Raw genomic sequence first — 22,269 nt, forward strand, 5'->3', positions numbered from 1 at the left:
CCAAACAAGCTGGTGGAGTCTGAGGCTTTCCCAAACCTGTACACCCTAACATGAACCCTGAGTCTAAACACCCCTAATATTACACTTATTAACCCCTAATCTGCCATCCCCAACATTGCCGACACCTACATTATACTTATTAACCCCTAATCTGCCACTCTGGACACCGCCGCCACTATAATAAACATATTAACCCCTAAACCGCCGCACTCCCGCATCACAAACACTAGTTAAAAATTATTAATCCCTAATCTGCCGCCCCTAACATCGCCTCTACCTACCTACATTTATTAACACCTATCTGCTGCCCCCAACGTAGCCGCAACTATACTAAAGTTATTAACCCCTAAACCTAAGTCTAACCCTAACCCTAACACCCACTAACTTAAATATAATTAAAATAAATCTAAAGAAAACCTACTATTAATAACTAAATAATTCCTATTTAAAACTAAATATTTACCTGTAAAATAAACCCTAAGCTAGCTGCAATATAACTAATAGTTACATTGTATCTAGCTTAGGGTTTATTTTTATTTTACAGGCAAGTTTGTATTTATTTTAACTAGGTAGAATAGTTACTAAATAGTTATTAACTATTTACTAACTACCTAGATAAAATAAATACAAATTTACCTGTAAAATAAAACTTAACCTGTCTTACACTAACACGTAACCTTACACTACAATTAAATAAATTACCTAAATTAAACACAATTAACTAAATTAAATACAATTACCTAAATTACAAAAAACAAACAAACACTAAATTACACAAAATAAAAAACAAATTACAAGAACCTTAGCCTAAACTAAACTACCAATAGCCCTTAAAAGGGCCTTTTGCGGGGCATTGCCCTAAATAAATCTGCTCTTTTACCTGTAAAAAAAAATACAAACAACCCCCCAACAGTAAAACCGACCACTCACACAACCAACCCCCCAAATAAAACCCTAACAAAAAAAACCTAAGCTCCCCATTGCCCTGAAAAGGGCATTTCGATGGGCATTGACCTTAAAAGGGCATTTAGCTCTATTGCTGCCCAAACCCTAATCTAAAACTAAAACCCACCCAATAAACCCTTAAAAAGCCTAACACTAACCCCCGAAGATCCACTTACAGTTTTAAAGACCGGACATCCATCGTCAACGAAGCCGCGAGAAGTCCTCAACGAAGCGGCAAGAAGTCCTCAACGAAGCTGGGAGAAGTCTTCATCCAAGCCGGGAGAAGTGGTCCCCCAGACGGGCAATGCCCATCATCCATCTGGCGTGGAGCGGGTCCATCTTCAAGACATCTGGCACGGAGCATCCTCTTCTTACGACAACTCCCGACGATTGAAGGTTCCTTTAAGTTAAGTCATCCAAGATGGCGTCCCTTAGATTCCGATTGGCTGATAGAATTCTAGCAGCCAATCGGAATTAAGGTTGGAAAAATCCTATTGGCTGATGCAATCAGCCAATAGGATTGAACTTCAATCCTATTGGCTGATTGAGCTCGCATTCTATTGGCTGATTGCATCAGCCAATAGGATTTTTTCAACCTTAATTCCGATTGGCTGATAGAATTCTATCAGCGAATCGGAATCTAAGGGATGCCATCTTGGATGATGTCACTTAAAGGAACCTTCATTCGTCGGGAGTCATCGTAAGAAGAGGATGCTCCGTTCCAGATGTCTTGAAGATGGACCCGCTCCGTGCCGGATGGATGAAGATAGAAGATGCCGTCTGGATGAAGACTTCTGCCTGTCTGGAGGACCACTTCTCCCGGATTGGATGAAGACTTCTCCCGGCTTCGTTGAGGACTTCTTGCTGCTTCGTTGAGGACTTCTCCCGGCTTCGTTGACGATGGATGTCCGGTCTTCAAAACTGTAAGTGGATCTTCGGGGGTTAGTGTTAGGTTTTTTAAGGGTTTATTGGGTGGGTTTTAGTTTTAGATTAGGGTTTGGGCAGCAATAGAGTTAAATGTCCTTTTAAGGGCAATGCCCATCCAAATGCCCCTTTCAATGCAATGGGGAGCATAGTTTTTTTTATTTAGGGTTTTATTTGGGGGTTGGTTGTGTGGGTGGTCGGTTTTACTGTTGGCGGGTTGTTTGTATTTTTTTTTAAAGGTAAAAGAGCTAATTTTTTGGGGGCAAAGCCCTGCAAAAGGCCCTTTTAAGGGCTATTGGTAGTTTATTGTAGGCTAGGGTTTTTTTATTTTGGCGGGGGCTTTTTTATTTTGATAGGGCTATTAGTTTAGGTGCAATTAGTTTAAATATCTTGTAATTTGTTTCTTATTTTGTGTAATTTAGTGGGGGTTTTTTGTAATTTAGGTAATTGTATTTAATTTATGAAATTTATTTAACTGTTGTGTAATGTTAGGTGTTAGTGTAACTCAGGTTAGGTTTAATTTTACTGGTAAATGTGTAAAATTTATTTTAGTTAGGTAGTTAGTAAATAGTTAATAACTATTTAGTAACTATTCTACCTAGTTAAAATAAATACAAACTTGCCTGTAAAATAAAAATAAACCCTAAGCTAGATACAATATAACTATTAGTTATATTGTAGCTAGCTTAGGGTTTATTTTATAGGTAAGTATTTAGTTTTAAATAGGAATTATTTAGGTAATGATAGTAGGTTTTATTTAGATTTATTTTAATTATATTTAAGTTAGGGGGTATTAGGGTTAGGGTTAGACTTAGGTTTAGGGGTTAATAAATTTAGTATAGTGGCGGCGACATTGGGGGTGGCAGATTAGAGGTTAATAAATGTAGGTAGGTGGCTGCGATGTTAGGGACAGCAGATTAGGGGTTAATAATATTTAACTAGTGTTTACGATGCGGGAGTGCGGCGGCTTAGGGGTTAATATGTTTATTCTAGTGTTTGCGATGCGGGGGGGGACCTCGGTTTAGGGGTTAATAGGTAGTTTATGGGTGTTAGTGTACTTTTTAGCACTTTAGTTATGAGTTTTATGCTACAGCTTTGTAGTGTAAAACTCATAACTACTGACTTTAGAATGCGTTACAAATCTTGCTGGATAGGCTGTACAGCTCACTTTTTGGCCTCCCAAAAAAATCTTGTAATACCGGCGCAATGGAAGTCCCATTGAAAAAAGACTTTACGAAAATTGCGTAAGTTAATTTGCGGTACGGCCAAAAAAGTGTACGGGACAGCTGTTCCTTTCAAGACTTGTAATAGCAGCGGTAGTGAAAAAAGCAGTGTTATGAGCTTTAATGCTGCTTTTTTACTCATAATGCAAAACTTGCAATCTAGCCATAAGTTACAAAAAAAAAATTATCAAAGATTTAAACTAATTACACCTAATCTAAGAGTCCTGTGAAAATAACCCCCCCCCCAAAATAAAATAAACCCCTAGCCTATAATAAACTACCAATGGCCCTTAAAAGGGCCTTTTGCGGGGCATTGCCCCAAAGAAATCAGCTCTTTTACCTGTAAATAAAAATACAAACACCCCCCCAACAGTAAAACCCACAACCCACACAACCAACCCTCCAAATAAAATACTAAAATTAAAACCCACCCAATAAACCCTTAAAAAAGCCTAACACTAACCACCGAAGATCCACTTACAGTTTCTGAAGAGCCGACATCCATCCTCAATGAAGCGGCAGAAGTCCTCATTGAATCCAGCAGAAGTCTTCATCCAAGTGGGCTGATGTCTTCATCCAACCGGGCAGATGTCTTCATCCAGACAGCATCTTCTATCTTCATCCATCCGGCGCAGAGCGTCTCCTTCTTCAAGAAATCCGATGTGGAGCATCCTCTTCGTTCAATGTCTTCTTTGCAATGAATGTTCCTTTAAATGATGTCATCCAAGATGGCGTCCCTTAGATTCCGATTGGCTGATAGAATTCTATCAGCCAATCGGAATTAAGGTTGAAAAAATCCTATTGGCTGTTGCAATCAGCCAATAGGATTGAGCTTTCATACTATTGACTGATTCAATCAGCCAATAGGATTGAGCTTGCATTCTATTGGCTGATTGGAATAGCCAATAGAATGCAAGCTCAATATTATTGGCTGATTGGATCAGCCAATAGGATGAAATCTAAGTCCTATTGGCTGATTGCAACAGCCAATAGGATTTTTATCAGCCAATCGGAATCTAAGGGACACCATCTTGTATGACGTCATTTGAAGGAACATTCATTGTAAAGAAGACGTCGAACAAAGAGGATGTTCTGCGTTGGATGTCTTGAAGAAGGAGCCGCTCCGCGCTGAATGGATGAAGATAGAAGATGCCGCCTGGAAGAAGACTTCTGCTCGGTTGGATGAAAATGTCGGCCCGCTTGGATGAAGACTTCTGCAGAATTCAATGAGGACTTCTGCTGCTTCATTGAGGATGGATGTTGGCTCTTCAGAAACTGTAAGTGAATCTTCGGGGGTTAGTGTTAGGCTTTTTTAAGGGTTTATTGGGTGGGTTTTAATTTTAGATTAGGGTTTGGGCTTTTGAAAAAGAGCTAATTTCTTTTAAGGGCAATGCCCATACAAATGCCCTTTTCAGGGCAATGGGGAGCTTAGGTTTTTTTAGATTAGGTTTTTATTTGGGGGGTTGGTTGTGTTGGTGGTGGGTTTTACTGTTGGGGGTGTTTGTATTTTTTTTTACAGGTAAAAGTGCTGATTTCTTTGGGGCAGTGCCCCGCAAAAGGCCCTTTTAAGGGCCATTGGTAGTCTATTGTAGGCTAAGGGTTTTTTTTATTCTGGGGGGGGGGGGGCTTTTTTATTTTCATAGGGCTCTTAGATTAGGTGTAATTAATTTAAATATTTGATAATTTATTTTTATTTTGTGTAACTTAGAGTTTATTTTTGTAACTTAGTGTTTGTTATTTTTTGTAACTTAGTTGTTAGTTTTTGGTAACTTTGTAATTTGTATTAGTAGATTTAAATTATTTGAGTAAGGTTAAGATTTTTAATATATAATATAGTTAATTTTATTTGTAGTTTAATGTAATTTTAGTATAACAGTTAGGGTATATTAATTATTAGTTTAATATAGTTTAATGTAATTTAGTATAACAGTTAGGGTAGATTAATTATTAGTTTAATATAGTTTAATGTAGTTTAATATAGTTTAATTTAAATCTAAAGGTAAGTTTAAATTTATTATAAGATAGGGATGAGTTAATATTTAATATAAAGTTAGCGGTTTGTTAGGTTTAGGGGTTAATAGGTTAATTTAGTTTATGGCGATGTGGGGGGCTGGCGGTTTAGGGGTTAATAGGTTTAGCAAGTGGTAGTGATGTGGGAGGCCAGAGGTTTAGGGGTTAATACATTTAGTTAGTTGCGGCGGGCTCCGGGAGTGGCGGAATAGGGGTTAATAAGTTTATTAGATTTGCAGCAGTGTCAGGGAGCAGCGGGATAGAGGTTAATAACTTTATTTAGTTGCGGCGGGGTCCGGGTATTATAATGGCGGTGTTTAGTGACAGGGTATAAATAGAGCTGTGAAAAAGCTGAATAGCAGCGAGATCGATGACTGTTTAGTTAACAAGAGTCCGCTACTCATCGCCCCATACTTGGTGCGCAGCTTTTTGACAGCTTTTTTGTTAAATATGGAGAGCGTATTCAGGTCTGAGGCGAGCATATTGGTGCCGGCGAATGCAAGTAAGTTGACGGCTTGATAAGTAGGCCTCTATTTGCTGTTTTTTCTGGTCCTAGGAAAGGTCAGAAAGCCTCTGCCATTTCTTTGGCATCTTGGTTAAAGCTTTTGATTCACAAGGCGTATTTGGAAGCGGGACAGTCTTCGCCTCAGAGTATCACAGCTCATTCTACTAGATCAGTCGCAACTTCTTGGGCTTTTAAGAATGAAGCTTCAGTTGATCAGATTTGCAAAGCAGCAACTTGGTCTTCTTTTCATACATTTTACCATTTTGATGTATTTGCTTCCTCTGAAGCAGTCTTTGGTAGAAAAGTTCTTCTGGCAGCTGTCTCAGTTTGATTCTTCTGCTTAGGATTTAAGTTTTTTTCTTGAAATTTATGTGGGACTTATTTTTTTGTGGATTTAATTTTTTTCAGCGGAAATAGCTGTTTTTATTTTATCCCTCCCTTTCTAGTGACTCTTCTGTGGTCTTCCACATCTTGGGTATTTCTATCCCATACGTCACTAGCTCATGGACTCTTGCCAATTACATGAAAGAAAACATAATTTATGTAAGAACTTACCTGATAAATTCATTTCTTTCATATTGGCAAGAGTCCATGACGCCCACCCTTTTTATGGTGGTTATGATTTTTGTATAAAAAGCACAATTTTATTTCCAGTTCTTTTTTTTTTTTGTATGCTGTTTTACTCATTTTTTCACCCCACTTCTTGGCTATTCGTTAAACTGAATTGTGGGTGTGGTGAGGGGTGTATTTATAGGCATTTTGAGGTTTGGGAAACTTTGCCCCTCCTGGTAGAATTGTATATCCCATACGTCACTAGCTCATGGACTCTTGCCAATATGAAGGAAATTAATTTATCAGGTAACTTTTTACATAAATTATGTTTTTTATATATATATATATGTACTGTATATATAGGCACAAAAAATTAAGTGATAAGACAGGATTTTCATCAACTCAGAGTGGATGAAAATCCTGGCTTGTCACTTAATTTTTTGTGCCTATATTTAACAAGTGTCTGTCTCCTGGTGGGCGGATTCAAATTGGGACTAAATGCTATTTATTTATATATTAAAGAAGGATAAAATATACCACTAACCAGTAGAGGTATAAGCTCTGGATCTAGTGAAGCGCACAGTAAAAAGGTCAACCAAACATGCAATAAGTTACAATAGTAGAACAATAAAATGATGTATAGGGATATGGACACCCTAATAAAAGCTGCTGAAAACACAGTCCCCCAAGTGGGCGAAATATCTTTTCCAAATATTTCTAAAATAAAAATGAATTACAGGAGGGATATGGGAGCTATGTTAGAAGCGCTAATATGTAGAGGTCCTGACAATATATAAATATTGTGATGTCTAAATATTAATTCATATATAATAATACTATAACCATAAAATATGAATAAAGCCCTTATGAAAATGAATAATAATATAAAATTGACACACTGAATATGTGAAACTCTCACTTAAATGCATATATCCTCATAGGCTTGATAGAATATTACTTTGAGACCACCTTATTGATTCATTCATCTGTATATCCATTGATGTATGTCATGCTTTTAGTTACCTCATATCATTGAGGTTTGCAAATGTGAGTGTAAACGCTTGCCTTGTAAATTTATGCTACAATAAATTGGTGTTAGACAATATTGCACTACTTTTGTCTTTTACATACCATCTGCATTGCACGAGCCTTCCAGGACATCTATGTGAGAAAAGTGACACTGACTGAATACAGGCAAAGAGCAGTATAGAGGACTAACACCTGTATCTTACCTCATAGTGATTGAGGGTAGTTCCTGTGAGTATATACCCTAAGGGGTTCGTCTGGAGTAGTGCTCACCGTTTGAAGGGAAAGGAACACAAACGATTTATAGTTTTTATTTCACAACCTTGTGACACGAATTGGGATCTCTCCTTATATTGGGACTTTTTCTCTCCTCTTTTCATTTAAAGTGTGTTTATATGTGTGTACATTTATTTGGTTTTATACAGTTTCAATTCATTTTTCATCCAGATTGTTATTATGTTATTGCTTTATTTCTGGCTGTATGAGGATATATGCATATAAGTGAGATTTTCACATATTCAATGTGTCAATTTTAAATTATTATTCATTTTCATAAGTGCTTTATTCATATTTTATGGTTATAGTATTATTATATATGAATTCATTTTTAGACATCACGATATTTATATATTGTCAGGACCTCTACATATTAGCGCTTCTAACATATCTCCCATATCCCTCCTGTAATATATATATATATATTCATGTAAATATAAAGTATATATAAGTTTTACAAAACAATTATTCAGATATATATAGAAATATATATTGAAAAATAAAAAGAACGTCTGACATCTATTCCTAGCGCACCTTTAGCTTTAGTGCAGTTGATCTAGCACAGTGTTGGGATAGGGTGTGAGCGATAACTAATAGGCATTTCTTCAACGGGAAGGAGTTAACGCGGCTGTGATATCACAAGTCCTAAAGTTATTTATTTTCCATTTGTAATATGCGCATTATTGCACCTCACTATATTTTTTTTTAACTTTCAGCAAAGTTAACGATCGGATGGTAAAAAAAAATGAATGTGCCACTAGTGCTCCCTCCCCGTGTGCGAAATACATTTTATTTCTAATTACTGATCTCTGGTGATCTCAGGGGGTGCACAACCCAATCGTGATCTATTTGTTTTATTACCAATCACCGATCTCTAATTATCACAGGGGTGCACAACCCATCCATGTGATTTATTTGTTTTATTACCAATCACCGATCTCTGGTGATCTCAGGGGGTGCACAACCTATCCATGTGATCTATTTGTGTTATTACCAATCACCGATCTCTAATTATCACAGGGGTGCACAACCTATCCATCTGATTTATTAGTTTTATTACCAATCACTGATCTCTGGTGATCTCAGGGGGTGCACAACCCATCCATGTGATTTATTTGTGTTATTACCAATCACTGACCTCTGGTGATCTCAAGGGGTGCACCACCCATTCATGTGATCTATTTGTGTTATTACCAATCACTGACCTCTGGTGATCTCAGGGGGTGCACAATACATCCATGTGATCTATTTGTGTTATTACCAATCACTGACCTCTGGTGATCTCAGGGGGTGCACAATACATCCATGTGATCTATTTGTGTTATTACCAATCACTGACCTCTGGTGATCTCAGGGAGTGCACAACCCATCCATGTGATCTATTTGTGTTATTACCAATCACTGACCACTGGTGATCTCAGGGGGTGCACAACCCATCCATGTGATCTATTTGTGTTATTACCAATCACTGACCTCTGGTAATCTCAGGGGGTGTACATCTCCTGCACATGTCCCTGTCCTCTTTTTGTGAGAATCATATGAGACAAATATGAGGTATAACTGTTGTGGTCGGGGTATTAGTGCACATCACGTAAACTAAACACACAGCTGATGGGTTACACCAGTCAGTGTCATCTAGATCCCTAAAGCTGACTTAGCTGCCCTGTGTTTGAGGCTGTTTGTACAGTGCTCTGTGTAATCTGGTTTATATTAAATAACAGTGTTTTGCAGAGTGTGGGAATTTAGTGAGTGGGACTTGTTTGCACTAAAGAACTTGCTGTTTTCTGCTGCTCTCTTTGTGTTTAACATGCTATGTTTATCTGATAATGAGAATATCACATCTATAAAAAGCTACTGGTGAGAATTTCCATCCTACTAACACCTGTCCTCTTCTATCACAACAAACAAACATCAGGTGGCAGTTACTTTGAACTCACAAAGTGTTACCTAATACACAGGGTTTATAAGGACTGGCCCAGGAGCAAGTGGCTGCCTTTGTGGTCAAGATGAGACTCCTCCTGCTGCTGGTGGCTTTGGGGCTCTGCTCAGCCCAGTTCAATCCTAACACAAGATCCGGTCGCACCTCTATTGTCCACTTGTTTGAATGGAAATGGGACGATATTGCTGCAGAATGTGAGAGATATTTGGCTCCTAATGGATTTGGAGGTGTCCAGGTCAGTATAATGAAAACAATATATAATGGAAAGCTCACTGTATAACTCCATCCTCTGTCCTTCCTTATTGCTTGTTATAGACCAATGTAGTGTTAGATATAGGGCTAAAGAACATCCTTACTGGGCTTAAAGGGATATGAAACCCAAATTTTTTCTTTCGTGATTTAGAAAGAGCATGTCATTTTAAACAAATTTCTAATTTACTTATATTATCTCATTTGCTTCATTCTCTTGATATCACTTGCTGAAAAGCATATCTAGATATGCTCAGTAGCTGCTGATTGGTTGTTGCATATAGAGGCCTTGTGTGATTGGCTCACACATGTATATTGCTATTTCTTCAACAAAGGATATCTAAAGAATTGAGCAAATTAGATAATAGAAGTAAATTGGAAAGTTGTTTAAAATTACATGCCCTATCTGAATCATGAAAGTTTAATTTTGACTAGACTGCCCCTTTAATGTTAGTGGAAACTCAAATCTGTTTTATGCAACAAGCAGGATGTTGAGAGGTTATATAGATGAGTCTTATAATATAGTGTCCCTTCTGTTCCTCTTAGGGATTTGATATGTCTTTTTCTCAGTGTGTGCACGTGTGTGTGTGTGTGTGTCTGAGTGTGTTTGTGCATGTGAGTGAGCTTTTTCATTTGTCTGAGTGTATGTTCATGTGTGTATGTGTCGGAGTATATGTGCATGTAAGCTTGTACATGGGTGTGTGGGCATATGCGTGTGTTGGAGTGTGCATGTATGTAAGTGTGTGCATGTGCATCTGTATGAGTGTGCATGTATGTGTGTGCATGTGCGTGTGTCTGAGTGTGCATGTATGTAAGTGTTCGCATGTGCGTGTGTATGAGTGTGCATGTATGTAAGTGTGTGCGTGTGTCTGATTGTGCATGTATGTAAGTGTGTGCGTGTGTCTGAGTGTGCATGTATGTGTGTGCACGTGCGGGGTGTGCATGTATGTAAGTGTGTGCATGTGCCTGTGAATGAGTGTGCATTTATGTAAGTGTGTGCGTGTATCTGAGTGTGCATGCGCGTGTATATCAGTGTGCATGTATGTAAGTGTGTGCATGTGTCTGAGTGTGCATGTATGTAAGTGTGTGCGTGTGTCTGAGTGTGCATGTATGTAAGTGTGTGCATGTGCATGAGTGTGCATGTATGTAAGTGTGTGCATGTGCCTGTGTATGAGTGTGCATTTATGTAAGTGTGTGCGTGTATCTGAGAGTGCATGTATGTAAGTGTGTGCATGCGCGTGTATATGAGTGTGCATGTATATAAGTGTGTTCATGTGTCTGAGTGTGCATGTATGTAAGTGTGTGCGTGTGTCTGAGTGTGCATATATGTAAGTGTGTGCATGTGGGTGTGTCAGAGTGTGTGCACAAACTGACTATAGTGAGCATATATTTAAATAGTAAAAATGATGGGCAAAAGTGGATAGAAAGTCAGGGTGCATCTAAGCTGTGTCCGGAGAGCTATACATATAATGTATTTGTTAGAAATGTATGTGATCCATGAAGTCTCTTGCTAAGTTGTGGATATCTAGAAATATCTTGAAACTGTCTCATGCCTGTTTTGGTAGAACATCTCCTGACTATTTGCACAACCATTTATGTTGTAATCATATATTGTTTCAGATTTCTCCACCAAATGAGAACATTGTTGTCACCAACCCCTACAGACCATGGTATGAGAGATACCAGCCAGTGAGCTACAAGCTTTGCACCCGCTCTGGGAATGAGCAGCAGTTCAGGAACATGGTCACTCGCTGTAACAATGTTGGGGTACGTTACATTGATGATATCTTTTTGTTGGAGGCTATGTGTTAACTGTGTAGGTACTGACCTTTTGCAGGCAGAGGTGTATGATGTAAAAGCCTACATTAATTATTTTATTTGTATATACTCATTTTATATATCTTTGAACCATTGTTAAGTTATGTTCATTTGATCTTTTCTCATTGCATCTCTGTGTCCTGTTTTCTGTCCTTGCCATCTCTCATTTGTCTGGCCCTCTCACTGTCTCACAGGTGTATATTTATGTGGATGCCATAATTAACCACATGTGCGGAGCGGGAGGAGGGTCCGGCACACATTCCACCTGTGGAAGTTATTTCAATGCAGGGTCCAGAGATTTCCCTGCTGTCCCCTATACTGGCTGGGATTTCAATGATGGAAAGTGCAAGACAGGAAGTGGTGAAATAGAAAACTACGGGGATGCATATCAGGTAAGCGGATGCTAGAATCTCATTGCAGGAAAAAAACCTCTAGATGTGTTCTGATTCTGAATAACACAACCTGAAAAAGTGTTTCTAACTTGGAGAAATGTTGATTAAAAACATGGGGCTTTAAATATACTATAGTAGCATGGACAATATTCTGCCTATTACATGAAGATTGTTATATTTTATATCTGCAGTGATAGCAATTGACACAGTAGCAGGGTATTTTAGTATCTGACACTTTAATTGGGGCTTTTTTGGACTCAGTAAATGTGGATGTCTAACTATTGCAGTCTATTACTACAAAGTATGGTGTTTTTTATTTGTTTAATGTTAATTGAGAGGAGGAATTTGTGATGTTAGCCAGGTTCTTTGCTACCTATGGTTTTACCTCTCAGCTGTTGCTGTCTGGTTTGTTTCCCCATAGGTCAGAGACTGTAAACTTGTGGGTCTCCTGGACTTGGCGCTGGAGAAGGATTATGTCCGTGGGAAGATTGCTGATTTTATGAACAACCTGATCAGTATTGGAGTGGCCGGGTTCAGACTGGATGCTTCTAAGCACATGTGGCCCGGAGACCTCCAGGCAATCACAAGCAAACTCAATAACCTGAACACACAGTGGTTCCCTAGTGGTAGCCGACCCTTCATCTTCCAGGAGGTGATGTCACTCATCCAAATACATTATCTACACTATGTTGTTTAAAGTGGTCTTTATGCTGTGTCTAATTATAAAACAACAACCAGTAGCATCTGCAGTAACAATGAGCATCTGTGTTTTCTTTTCTCACTTTTCTTTCGTTCGTTTGTTCGTTGTTTTGTTCTCTCTTTCTTTCAATCTTTCTTTCATTCTTTATTTCTCCAATATAAACATACATCCCCCTAGTTTAACATTAAACAACACTTGACCATAAATTCTCCATTTCTATTTTACACTCTTATTCGCTCTCATCCACATACACTCAATAACAGTCTCTCTCACACTCCCTCTTACACTATCCCACGCACATACACTCTAACACAGTCTTTCTTATACTCTCACTCGCACATACACTCTAACACAGTCTTTCTTATACTCTCACTCGCACATACACTCTAACACAGTCTCTCTTATACTCTCACACGCACATACACTCAATAACAGTCTCTCTCATACTCCCTCTTACACTATCCCAGGCACATACACTCTAACACAGTCTCTCTCATACTCTCACTCGCACATACACTCTAACACAGTCTTTCTTATACTCTCACTCGCACATACACTCTAACACAGTCTTTCTTATACTCTCACTCGCACATACACTCTAACACAGCCTTTCTTATACTCTCACTCGCACATACACTCTAACACAGTCTTTCTTATACTCGCACATGCAAATACACTCTAACACAGCCTCTCTTATACTCTCACATGCACATACACTCTAACACAGCCTCTCTCATGCTCTCACATGCAAATACACTCTAACACAGTCTTTCTTATACTCGAACATGCAAATACACTCTAACACAGCCTCTCTCATACTCTCACATACAAATACACTCTAACACAGTCTCTCTTATACTCTCACATGCACATACACTCTAACACAGTCTCTCTTATACTCTCACACGCACATACACTCTAACACAGTCTTTCTTATACTCTCACTCGCACATACACTCTAACACAGCCTCTCTCATACTCTCACACGCACATACACTCTGACACAGTCTCTCTCATACTCTCACTCGCACATACACTCTAACACAGCCTCTCTCATACTCTCACACGCACATAAACTCTGACACAGCCTCTCTCATACTCTCACATGCAAATACACTCTAACACAGTCTTTCTTATACTCTCACTCGCACATACACTCTAACACAGCCTCTCTCATACTCTCACATGCAAATACACTCTAACACAGTCTCTCTTATACTCTCACACGCACATACATTCAATAACAGTCTCTCTCATACTCCCTCTTACACTATCCCACGCACATACACTCTAACACAGTCTTTCTTATACTCTCACTCGCACATACACTCTAAAACAGTCTTTCTTATACTCGCACATACACTCTAACACAGTCTCTCTTATACTCGCACATGCAAATACACTCTAACACAGTCTCTCTTATACTCTCACATGCACATACACTCTAACACAGCCTCTCTCATACTCTCACATGCAAATACACTCTAACACAGTCTTTCTTATACTCGAACATGCAAATACACTCTAACACAGCCTCTCTCATACTCTCACATACAAATACACTCTAACACAGTCTCTCTTATACTCTCACATGCACATACACTCTAACACAGTCTCTCTTATACTCTCACACGCACATACACTCTAACACAGTCTTTCTTATACTCTCACTCGCACATACACTCTGACACAGTCTCTCTCATACTCTCACTCGCACATACACTCTAACACAGCCTCTCTCATACTCTCACACGCACATACACTCTGACACAGCCTCTCTCATACTCTCACATGCAAATACACTCTAACACAGTCTTTCTTATACTCTCACTCGCACATACACTCTAACACAGCCTCTCTCATACTCTCACATGCATATACACTCTAACACAGTCTCTCTTATACTCTCACACGCACATACACTCTAACAGTCTCTTTTATACTCTCACATGCATATACACTCTAACACAGTCTCTCTTATACTCTCACACGCACATACACTCTAACACAGTCTCTCTCATATGCTCACATGCACATACACTCTAACACAGTCTCTCTTATACTCTCACACGCACATACACTCTAACACAGTCTCTCTCATACTCTCACATGCACATACACTCTAACACAGTCTCTCTCATACTCTCACATGCACATACACTCTAACACAGTCTTTCTTATACTCTCACTCGCACATACACTATAACACAGCCTCTCTCATACTCTCACATGCACATACAATCTAACACAGTCTCTTTCATACTCTCACATGCACATACACTCTAACACAGTCTTTCTTATACTCTCACTCGCACATACACTCTAACACAGCCTCTCTCATACTCTCACATGCAAATACACTCTAACACAGTCTTTCTTATACTCTCACATGCAAATACACTCTAACACAGTCTTTCTTATACTCGCACATGCACATACACTCTAACACAGTCTTTCTTATACTCTCACTCGCACATACACTCTAACACAGCCTCTCTCATACTCTCACATGCAAATACAATCTATAACAGTCTCTCTCATACTCCCACTTACACTATCCCACCCACATACACTCTAACACAGTCTTTCTTATACTCTCACTCACACATACACTCTAACACAGCCTCTCTCATACTCTCACATGCAAATACACTCTAACAAAGTCTCTCTTATACTCTCACACGCACATACACTCAATAACAGTCTCTCTCATACTCCCTCTTACACTATCCCACGCAAATTCACTCTAACACAGTCTTTCTTATACTCTCACATGCAGGGCCGGATTGGGACCAAAAATAGGCCCAGTCATTTTAAAGCAAAGCAGCCCACTCTTCGCCCAGTTTTTTATATAACTGCCCACATACACACACTGATATGCACGCACACCCACATAGATACACTCATAAGCACACACACCAAACATAGATACGCTTATAAGCATGCACACCACACATATACACAAGCATATGCATGTACACAACACAAAAATACTCACAAGAAAGACAGACATACAGAGAGGGGGGAGAGAGAGAGACATAGAGAGGGGAGAGAGAGAGAGGGGAGAAAGAGAGACAGACAGAGAGAGACAGAGAGGGGACGAGAAAGAGAGAGACAGAGGGGAGAGAGATACAGAGACATAGAGAGAGGAGTGAGAGAGAGAGGGGGAGAGAGAGAGACACACACACACAGAGAGATAGAGGGGGGAGAGAGAGAGACACACACACACAGAGCAACAGAGAGGGGGAGAGAGACATATAGAGAGGGGGAGAGATACAGAGAGGGGGAAGAGATACAGAGAGGGGGGAGAGAGAGACAGCAAGGGGGAGAGAGAGAGGGGGGAGAGAGAGGGGGGAGAGAGAGACAGATAGGGGAGAGAGAGACTGAGAGGGAGGGAGAGAGAGACAGAGAGGGGGGGGGGAGAGATACAGAGTACTCACACATTACTCTGTAGCAAATTCTAAAACATGTTTACCCTGAAATACTTTTATAAACCCCTCTTAAAACCTTTTTGCAATATACATCTATTTCTTCTTATTATAGCATGATGCACTATAGACATCATTTTCAACTTTTATCATGGTAATCTGCAAAACATGAGGCAGAAAGTTTTGACAAATTTCCATAGGGAAATGGTTTTGCCACTGCAAACTATTTTGTTCCTGAATAGTAACCCAGGCAAGGCAGTCAATAAGGACTCTAACCCCTAGCTGGAATTTATTAGTCTGCACTCTGCAGAGATCGTTATTGCTACATAGAAAGCACACAGATTCACATAGTAAGCTTTATGCTGTGCAATTTAGCTTCTGTTTAAAGGCTGCACACAGAGCTAAATTGCACCGCATAAAGCTTAGATTCCTCTGCCTCTCAGTTTTAGCAGTGCGGGAGGGAAGACAAGCTACTGAAGGGTGACTGGGGGAGGAAGCCAGTTACGTGCAGCTGCTTTATGTTACAGTGACAGTCACTAATAGGCTGCATCAGCCGACAGCTTGGTCTTCCCTCTCCCCCTGCCTTGAGACTAAAGTTACAGCCTTACAATAATAATAATGATAACCGTGCGGTATATAATGCATAGATAGCTCTGTTTAGGAAGTTCCTGAGTGCACACTGTAGCGTGGTCGTTATCATTATTATTACTGTAAGGCTGTAACTTTAGTCTCAAGGCAGGGGGAGAGGGAAGAACAAGAAGACAGCAGATGCAGCCTAAGTGACAACACACTGGGCCACCACCGGAAACAAACTAAGTAGTAATCTAGCTAAATATACAGCAGAGTAGTTGTATTAGTTACATAGCGGGATCAGACCCCATAAATAAAATACATAAGCCTTTACCTTTACTGCATTTTAGCGCGGGAACACTGGGGCACCACAGCACAGCAACAACAAGTACTGCAGCACTGTCTAAGTCAGTGGGCGGGGCTAAGGTACCCGGCGACCCACCGGGCGATTGCCCGGTATGCCCTATGGTCAGTCCGGGCCTGCTCACATGCAAATACACTCTAACAAAGTCTTTCTCATACTCTCACATGCACATACACTCTAACACAGTCTCTCTTATACTCTCACATGCACATACACTCTAACACAGTCTCTCTTATACTCTCACATGCACATACACTCTAACACAGTCTCTCTTATACTCTCACACGCACATACACTCTAACACAGTCTCTCTTATACTCTCACATGCACATACACTCTAACACAGTCTCTCTTATACTCTCACATGCACATACACTCTAACACAGTCTCTCTTATACTCTCACATGCACATACACTCTAACACAGTCTCTCTTATACTCTCACATGCACATACACTCTAACAAAGTCTTCTTATACTCTCACATGCACATACACTCTAACACAGTCTCTCTTATACTCTCACATGCACATACACTCTAACACAGTCTCTCATACTCTCACATGCACATACACTCTAACACAGTCTCTCTTATACTCTCACATGCACATTCACTCTAGATATGTGCGATTCATTTCGGATCGATTCGGAAATTCGTCCGAATTCAGTAAATTCGGGGATTCGGATCGATTCGAATTTCCGAATTAAAATAGTGCTAGTGCCGAACCTACCGAATAAATCTGAATTAGTTTGGATTTATTCGGATTTATTTGGTAGATTTGGCTGGCCATGGATTACACTAGTATTGTACAGTATATTAGGTTATATCACTCTGCTATGGGTTACACCTAATATACAGTACATAATACTAGTCTACTAGTCTATCACACACATATACTCTATCACAGTCTCTTTCATACCCTCTATCACACACATACACTCTATCACAGACTCTCTTATACTCTCTATCACACACATACACTCTATCACAGACTCTCTCACACTCTCTCTCACACACATACACTCTATCACAGACTCTCACACTCTCTATCACACACATACACTCTATCACAGTCTCTCTCATACTCTCTATCACACACATACACTCTATCACAGTCTCTCTCATACTCTCTATCATGCACATACACTCTATCACAATCTCTCTCACACTCTCTATCACACACATACATTCTATCACAGTCTCTCTCATACTCTCTATCACACACATGCACTCTATCACAGTCTCTCTCATACTCTCTTTCATGCACATACACTCTAAACATAGTCTTTCGCATACTCTTTATCACTCACATACACTCTAAACACAGTCTCTCTCATCATGCACATATACTCTATCACAGACTCTCTTATACTCTCTATCACGCAAATACACTCTAACACAGTCTTTCTCATACTCTCTTACTATCTCATCCACATACACTCTATAATACATTCTCTCATACTCCCTTTTTTTTACTATATCACTCTAACACAGTCTCTCTCATACTCTCTAACACGCAAATACACTCTAACACAGTCTTTCGCATACTCTCTATCACACACATACACTCTAACACAGTCTCTCACACACATACACTCTATCACAGTCTCTCACATCCTCTATCTTACACTATCTCATGTGATTAATGTAATCTAGGGGAAGTTTTGGGAGCCTGTTATAATGTACTATATTGTTTTTGGATGTTTGCAATTAACTTATTGTGGTTATTTGGTTCTAGGTCATTGATCTTGGAGGTGAAGCAATTTCAGCTAGTCAATATTTCTCCATTGGACGTGTGACTGAATTTAAATATGGTGCCAAGCTTGGTACAGTCATCCGCAAGTGGAATGGGGAGAAGTTGTCTTATCTCAAGTATGATACAAAGTTACATGCTGAAGTCAGGAGCACACAGGGATAGGTTAAGGTCAGGGGGCACAGAGGCAAAATATGGCCAGGGGGAACAGGGATAGGCAAGTTTGTGCCACCTGATGCTGGAAGATTTTTAATTAAAAAGATTTGATTAAAAAATATACTGGTTCTTTAAGTGATAAAAATGTAGCCCCCTTACGTTGGACACACCTGGGTTAGACTGTTTCCATCAAATCTGAAGGTCTTATAAAAAATGTAACAATAATCTATTTTCTAAGATTTGCACATTCTTAATGCTCCATTGATTCCTCATAGAGTTGCACTGCTCACATTATAGAAGATTTAAGTTCTCTATCAGAGGATGGAAATATGAAGTTGCAAGTGTTCAGGCTCTATATTTACGTAACTTTTGTCCCTCTAGGAACTGGGGAGAAGGCTGGGGCTTCATGCCAAATGACAGAGCCTTGGTGTTTGTAGACAATCACGATAACCAGAGAGGTCACGGCGCAGGAGGTTCCGCAATCCTCACCTTCTGGGATGCTCGGTAAGGGGTACAACCCTGCCCCTGTATGTTGTGTATACAAGTGCTTCCCTAAAGATCTGCAACAGTATTGATCTTCATTATTTGACATATTCTATAAGCTTTAAAGAGACATTAAATTCTTGTTATTTATTACGCATTACATTTATTTATTTTTTTAAATGGAGCTTCAAATACTTTTGAACGTTATACATTTGGGAAACATAATTTGTTTTTAGTGAGATGTATATATGTTTATTTTATTTTGCACAGAAACTGCTCCATCCTTAAGTCCATAATGCAGTTGGTAGAACCTCCTCACCATACTTATGTGTCTTTTTGTCTCTCCGCAGTTTGTACAAGATGGGAATTGGCTTCATGTTGGCGCATCCCTACGGCTTCACACGTGTCATGTCCAGTTTTAGATGGCCTAGAAACTTTGTGAATGGAAAAGTAAGATTCTCTCTAAATGCCTCTTGCTCCCAGCCTCTCTCTGTGCAGAAAAATCGATTATTATAAAATATGCAGGAGAATGAAAAGTTGTTTTTTTCATTTTAAGGATGTGAATGACTGGATTGGTCCTCCCACTAATTCTGATGGGTCTATAAAGACCGTTCCTATTAACCCTGACACAACCTGTGGAGACAATTGGGTGTGCGAGCATAGGTGGCGTCAAATCAAGTGAGTGAAAATGATGGCAAATTTGCTACTCAAACTTTAACATTAGGTAAATGTTTTATAAAAGTACAACACACTTCTGTTTGTGCAAGGTAGTTCTTGAAATTGAAAGGAGACGCTTTTGGATTTATGCTAAGGTAGATCCTTCCAAGAGTTGCAAATTTGAATTTTCTCCTGAAGTTATCTGAGCTAACTTCACCAGTTACCATATATATTGTCTGAGGGTTTTTTTTTTGGGTTGTAGCATTAGCATCAAGTAGTTGGAGTAATCACAGTTAGGCATATGAACTTTTGTCATCATACATGGTGACATTTTGCACCTATTAACTCTATGTATACTGAATCCATAGGAACATGGTCATCTTCCGTAATGTTGTAGATGGTCAACCCTTCTCTAACTGGTGGGACAATGGAGGCAATCAAGTTGCCTTTGGTCGCGGAAACAGAGGTTTCATTGTCTTTAACAATGAGGACTGGTAAGCTAAGTTGTCTTGTATGTCCTATGCCTTTAAATATGTTTTTGTATTGCAGGAATTTTGAGCAACTGTCCTAATTGTGTTTTAGGTACATGGATGTCAATTTGTATACTGGACTCCCAGCTGGTACCTACTGTGATGTCATCTCAGGGCAAAAAGAGGGTTCTCGTTGCACTGGCAGACAGATCAGCGTAGCAAGCAATGGTTATGCCCGCTTCCAAATAAATAACACAGATGAGGATCCATTTGCTGCAATTCATGTAGATGCCAGATTATAAATACACAAACAGCTGTAGAAACTTCTTGTATAAATTGTCTCTTCATATACCATGAAAAGTTGTTTATATTACAGATAATGTTATGCCCACTCATGTGCCAAGATCAGGAAACAGTCTTTGTCTGACTTGTTTATATCAATATATTTTGCTAATAAACTGATGATTGAGTAAGCTAGTTTTTTTTTTTTTTTACAGTTTTTTGTATATATCAACCTGTTTTACAATAGACTAAAGTCCACTTAATAAAACAGATGCTTGAAAGCTGGGGTATATTAGATTTAAGAGTCAGTACTGACAAGATTTTACAACTCAGTGTGTTGGACAAGTGGAATACACAATGATTTTGAAATATATTGGTGGCATTTATATACTGATACAAAGTCCATATCCAGAAAGGGCAGTTTAAATGGGAGTTTTCTCATCCTAAACACAAGTTATTTGGACATCTTTGGGAACATATAATTTCTTGTAGGTTATCCACAAAAGTCTATGGGGGCAAACAAGGACAACATTTTTTTTATAAAGCGTTCCGATGCAAGACTATGTGGCAAATTATTTGCTGTACAGAGTTCCTATTAAAGTTTATGGGAACAAATTGCTTACTGTAGAGTGGTCCAATTACAGTCTATGGGGACAAATGATTTACTGTAGAGGTTCCCCATGACAGTCTATGGAACAATGTATTTACTGTAGAGGGGTCACATGACAGCCTATGGGCTATGGAAAAAACATTTACTGTAGAGGGGTCACATGACAGTCTATGGGACAAATCATTTACTGTAGAGGGGTCACATGACAGTCTATGGGACAAATCATTTACTGTAGAGGGGTCACATGACAGTCTATGGGACAAATAATTTACTGTAGAGGGGTCAAATGACAGTTTATGGGACAAATCATTTACTGTAGAGGGGTCACATGACAGTCTATGGGACAAATCATTTACTGTAGAGGGGTCACATAACAGTCTATGGGCAAATCATTTACTGTAGAGGGGACCCATGACAGTCTATGCGACAAATCATTTACTGTAGAGGGGTCACATGGCAGTCTATGGGACAAATAATTTACTGTAGAGGGGTCACGTGACAGTCTATGGAGACAAATCATTTAATGTAGAGGGGTCACATGACAGTCTATGGGGACAAATAATTTACTGTAGAGGGTTCACATGACAGTCTATAGAGACAAATCATTTACTGTAGAGGGGGTCACATGAAAGTCTATGGGACAAATCATTTACTGTAGAGGGGACCCATGACAGTCTATGGGGGACAAAGCACTTAGTGCAGAGGGGTCACACAAAGATAAGCCAATTCCATCACTAAAGATTTAGCATTTCTGTCCTTTATTGAGTATTTTCTTATTAACTACAAGAGTTCAGAGTTTACCATTTGTGTATCAGATAATAAACAGGGCCAAGGGCACTTTGCAATGTGTTGAGCTTCCCAGAACACTAAACAAGAAACCTTGACCCGTCATTTAATTGCGCTGCACGAGATAAATTAACACTTTTGGCACTGGTGTG

General features: G+C 39.3%; 1 protein-coding gene across 2 annotated transcripts in view; it reads left to right on the forward strand.

Moving 5' to 3' along the window:
- Nucleotides 1-20,916, forward strand: part of LOC128641202 (pancreatic alpha-amylase) — a 43,056-nt gene extending 22,140 nt beyond the window's left edge. For both annotated transcript variants that reach the window (XM_053693769.1, XM_053693770.1), the window contains exons 2-11: nt 9,420-9,635; nt 11,270-11,416; nt 11,662-11,859; nt 12,281-12,511; nt 18,659-18,792; nt 19,211-19,333; nt 19,663-19,762; nt 19,869-19,990; nt 20,338-20,463; nt 20,552-20,916. In XM_053693769.1, coding sequence (XP_053549744.1) covers nt 9,468-9,635; nt 11,270-11,416; nt 11,662-11,859; nt 12,281-12,511; nt 18,659-18,792; nt 19,211-19,333; nt 19,663-19,762; nt 19,869-19,990; nt 20,338-20,463; nt 20,552-20,741 — 1,539 coding nt within the window. In that variant the 5' untranslated portion in view covers nt 9,420-9,467 and the 3' untranslated portion in view covers nt 20,742-20,916. The remainder of the gene's footprint in view (nt 1-9,419; nt 9,636-11,269; nt 11,417-11,661; nt 11,860-12,280; nt 12,512-18,658; nt 18,793-19,210; nt 19,334-19,662; nt 19,763-19,868; nt 19,991-20,337; nt 20,464-20,551) is intronic.
- The last annotated feature ends 1,353 nt before the right edge of the window (nt 20,917-22,269 follow it).

This window comes from Bombina bombina, chromosome 10 (assembly GCF_027579735.1).
Source record: "Bombina bombina isolate aBomBom1 chromosome 10, aBomBom1.pri, whole genome shotgun sequence".
Taxonomy (NCBI): domain Eukaryota; kingdom Metazoa; phylum Chordata; class Amphibia; order Anura; family Bombinatoridae; genus Bombina; species Bombina bombina.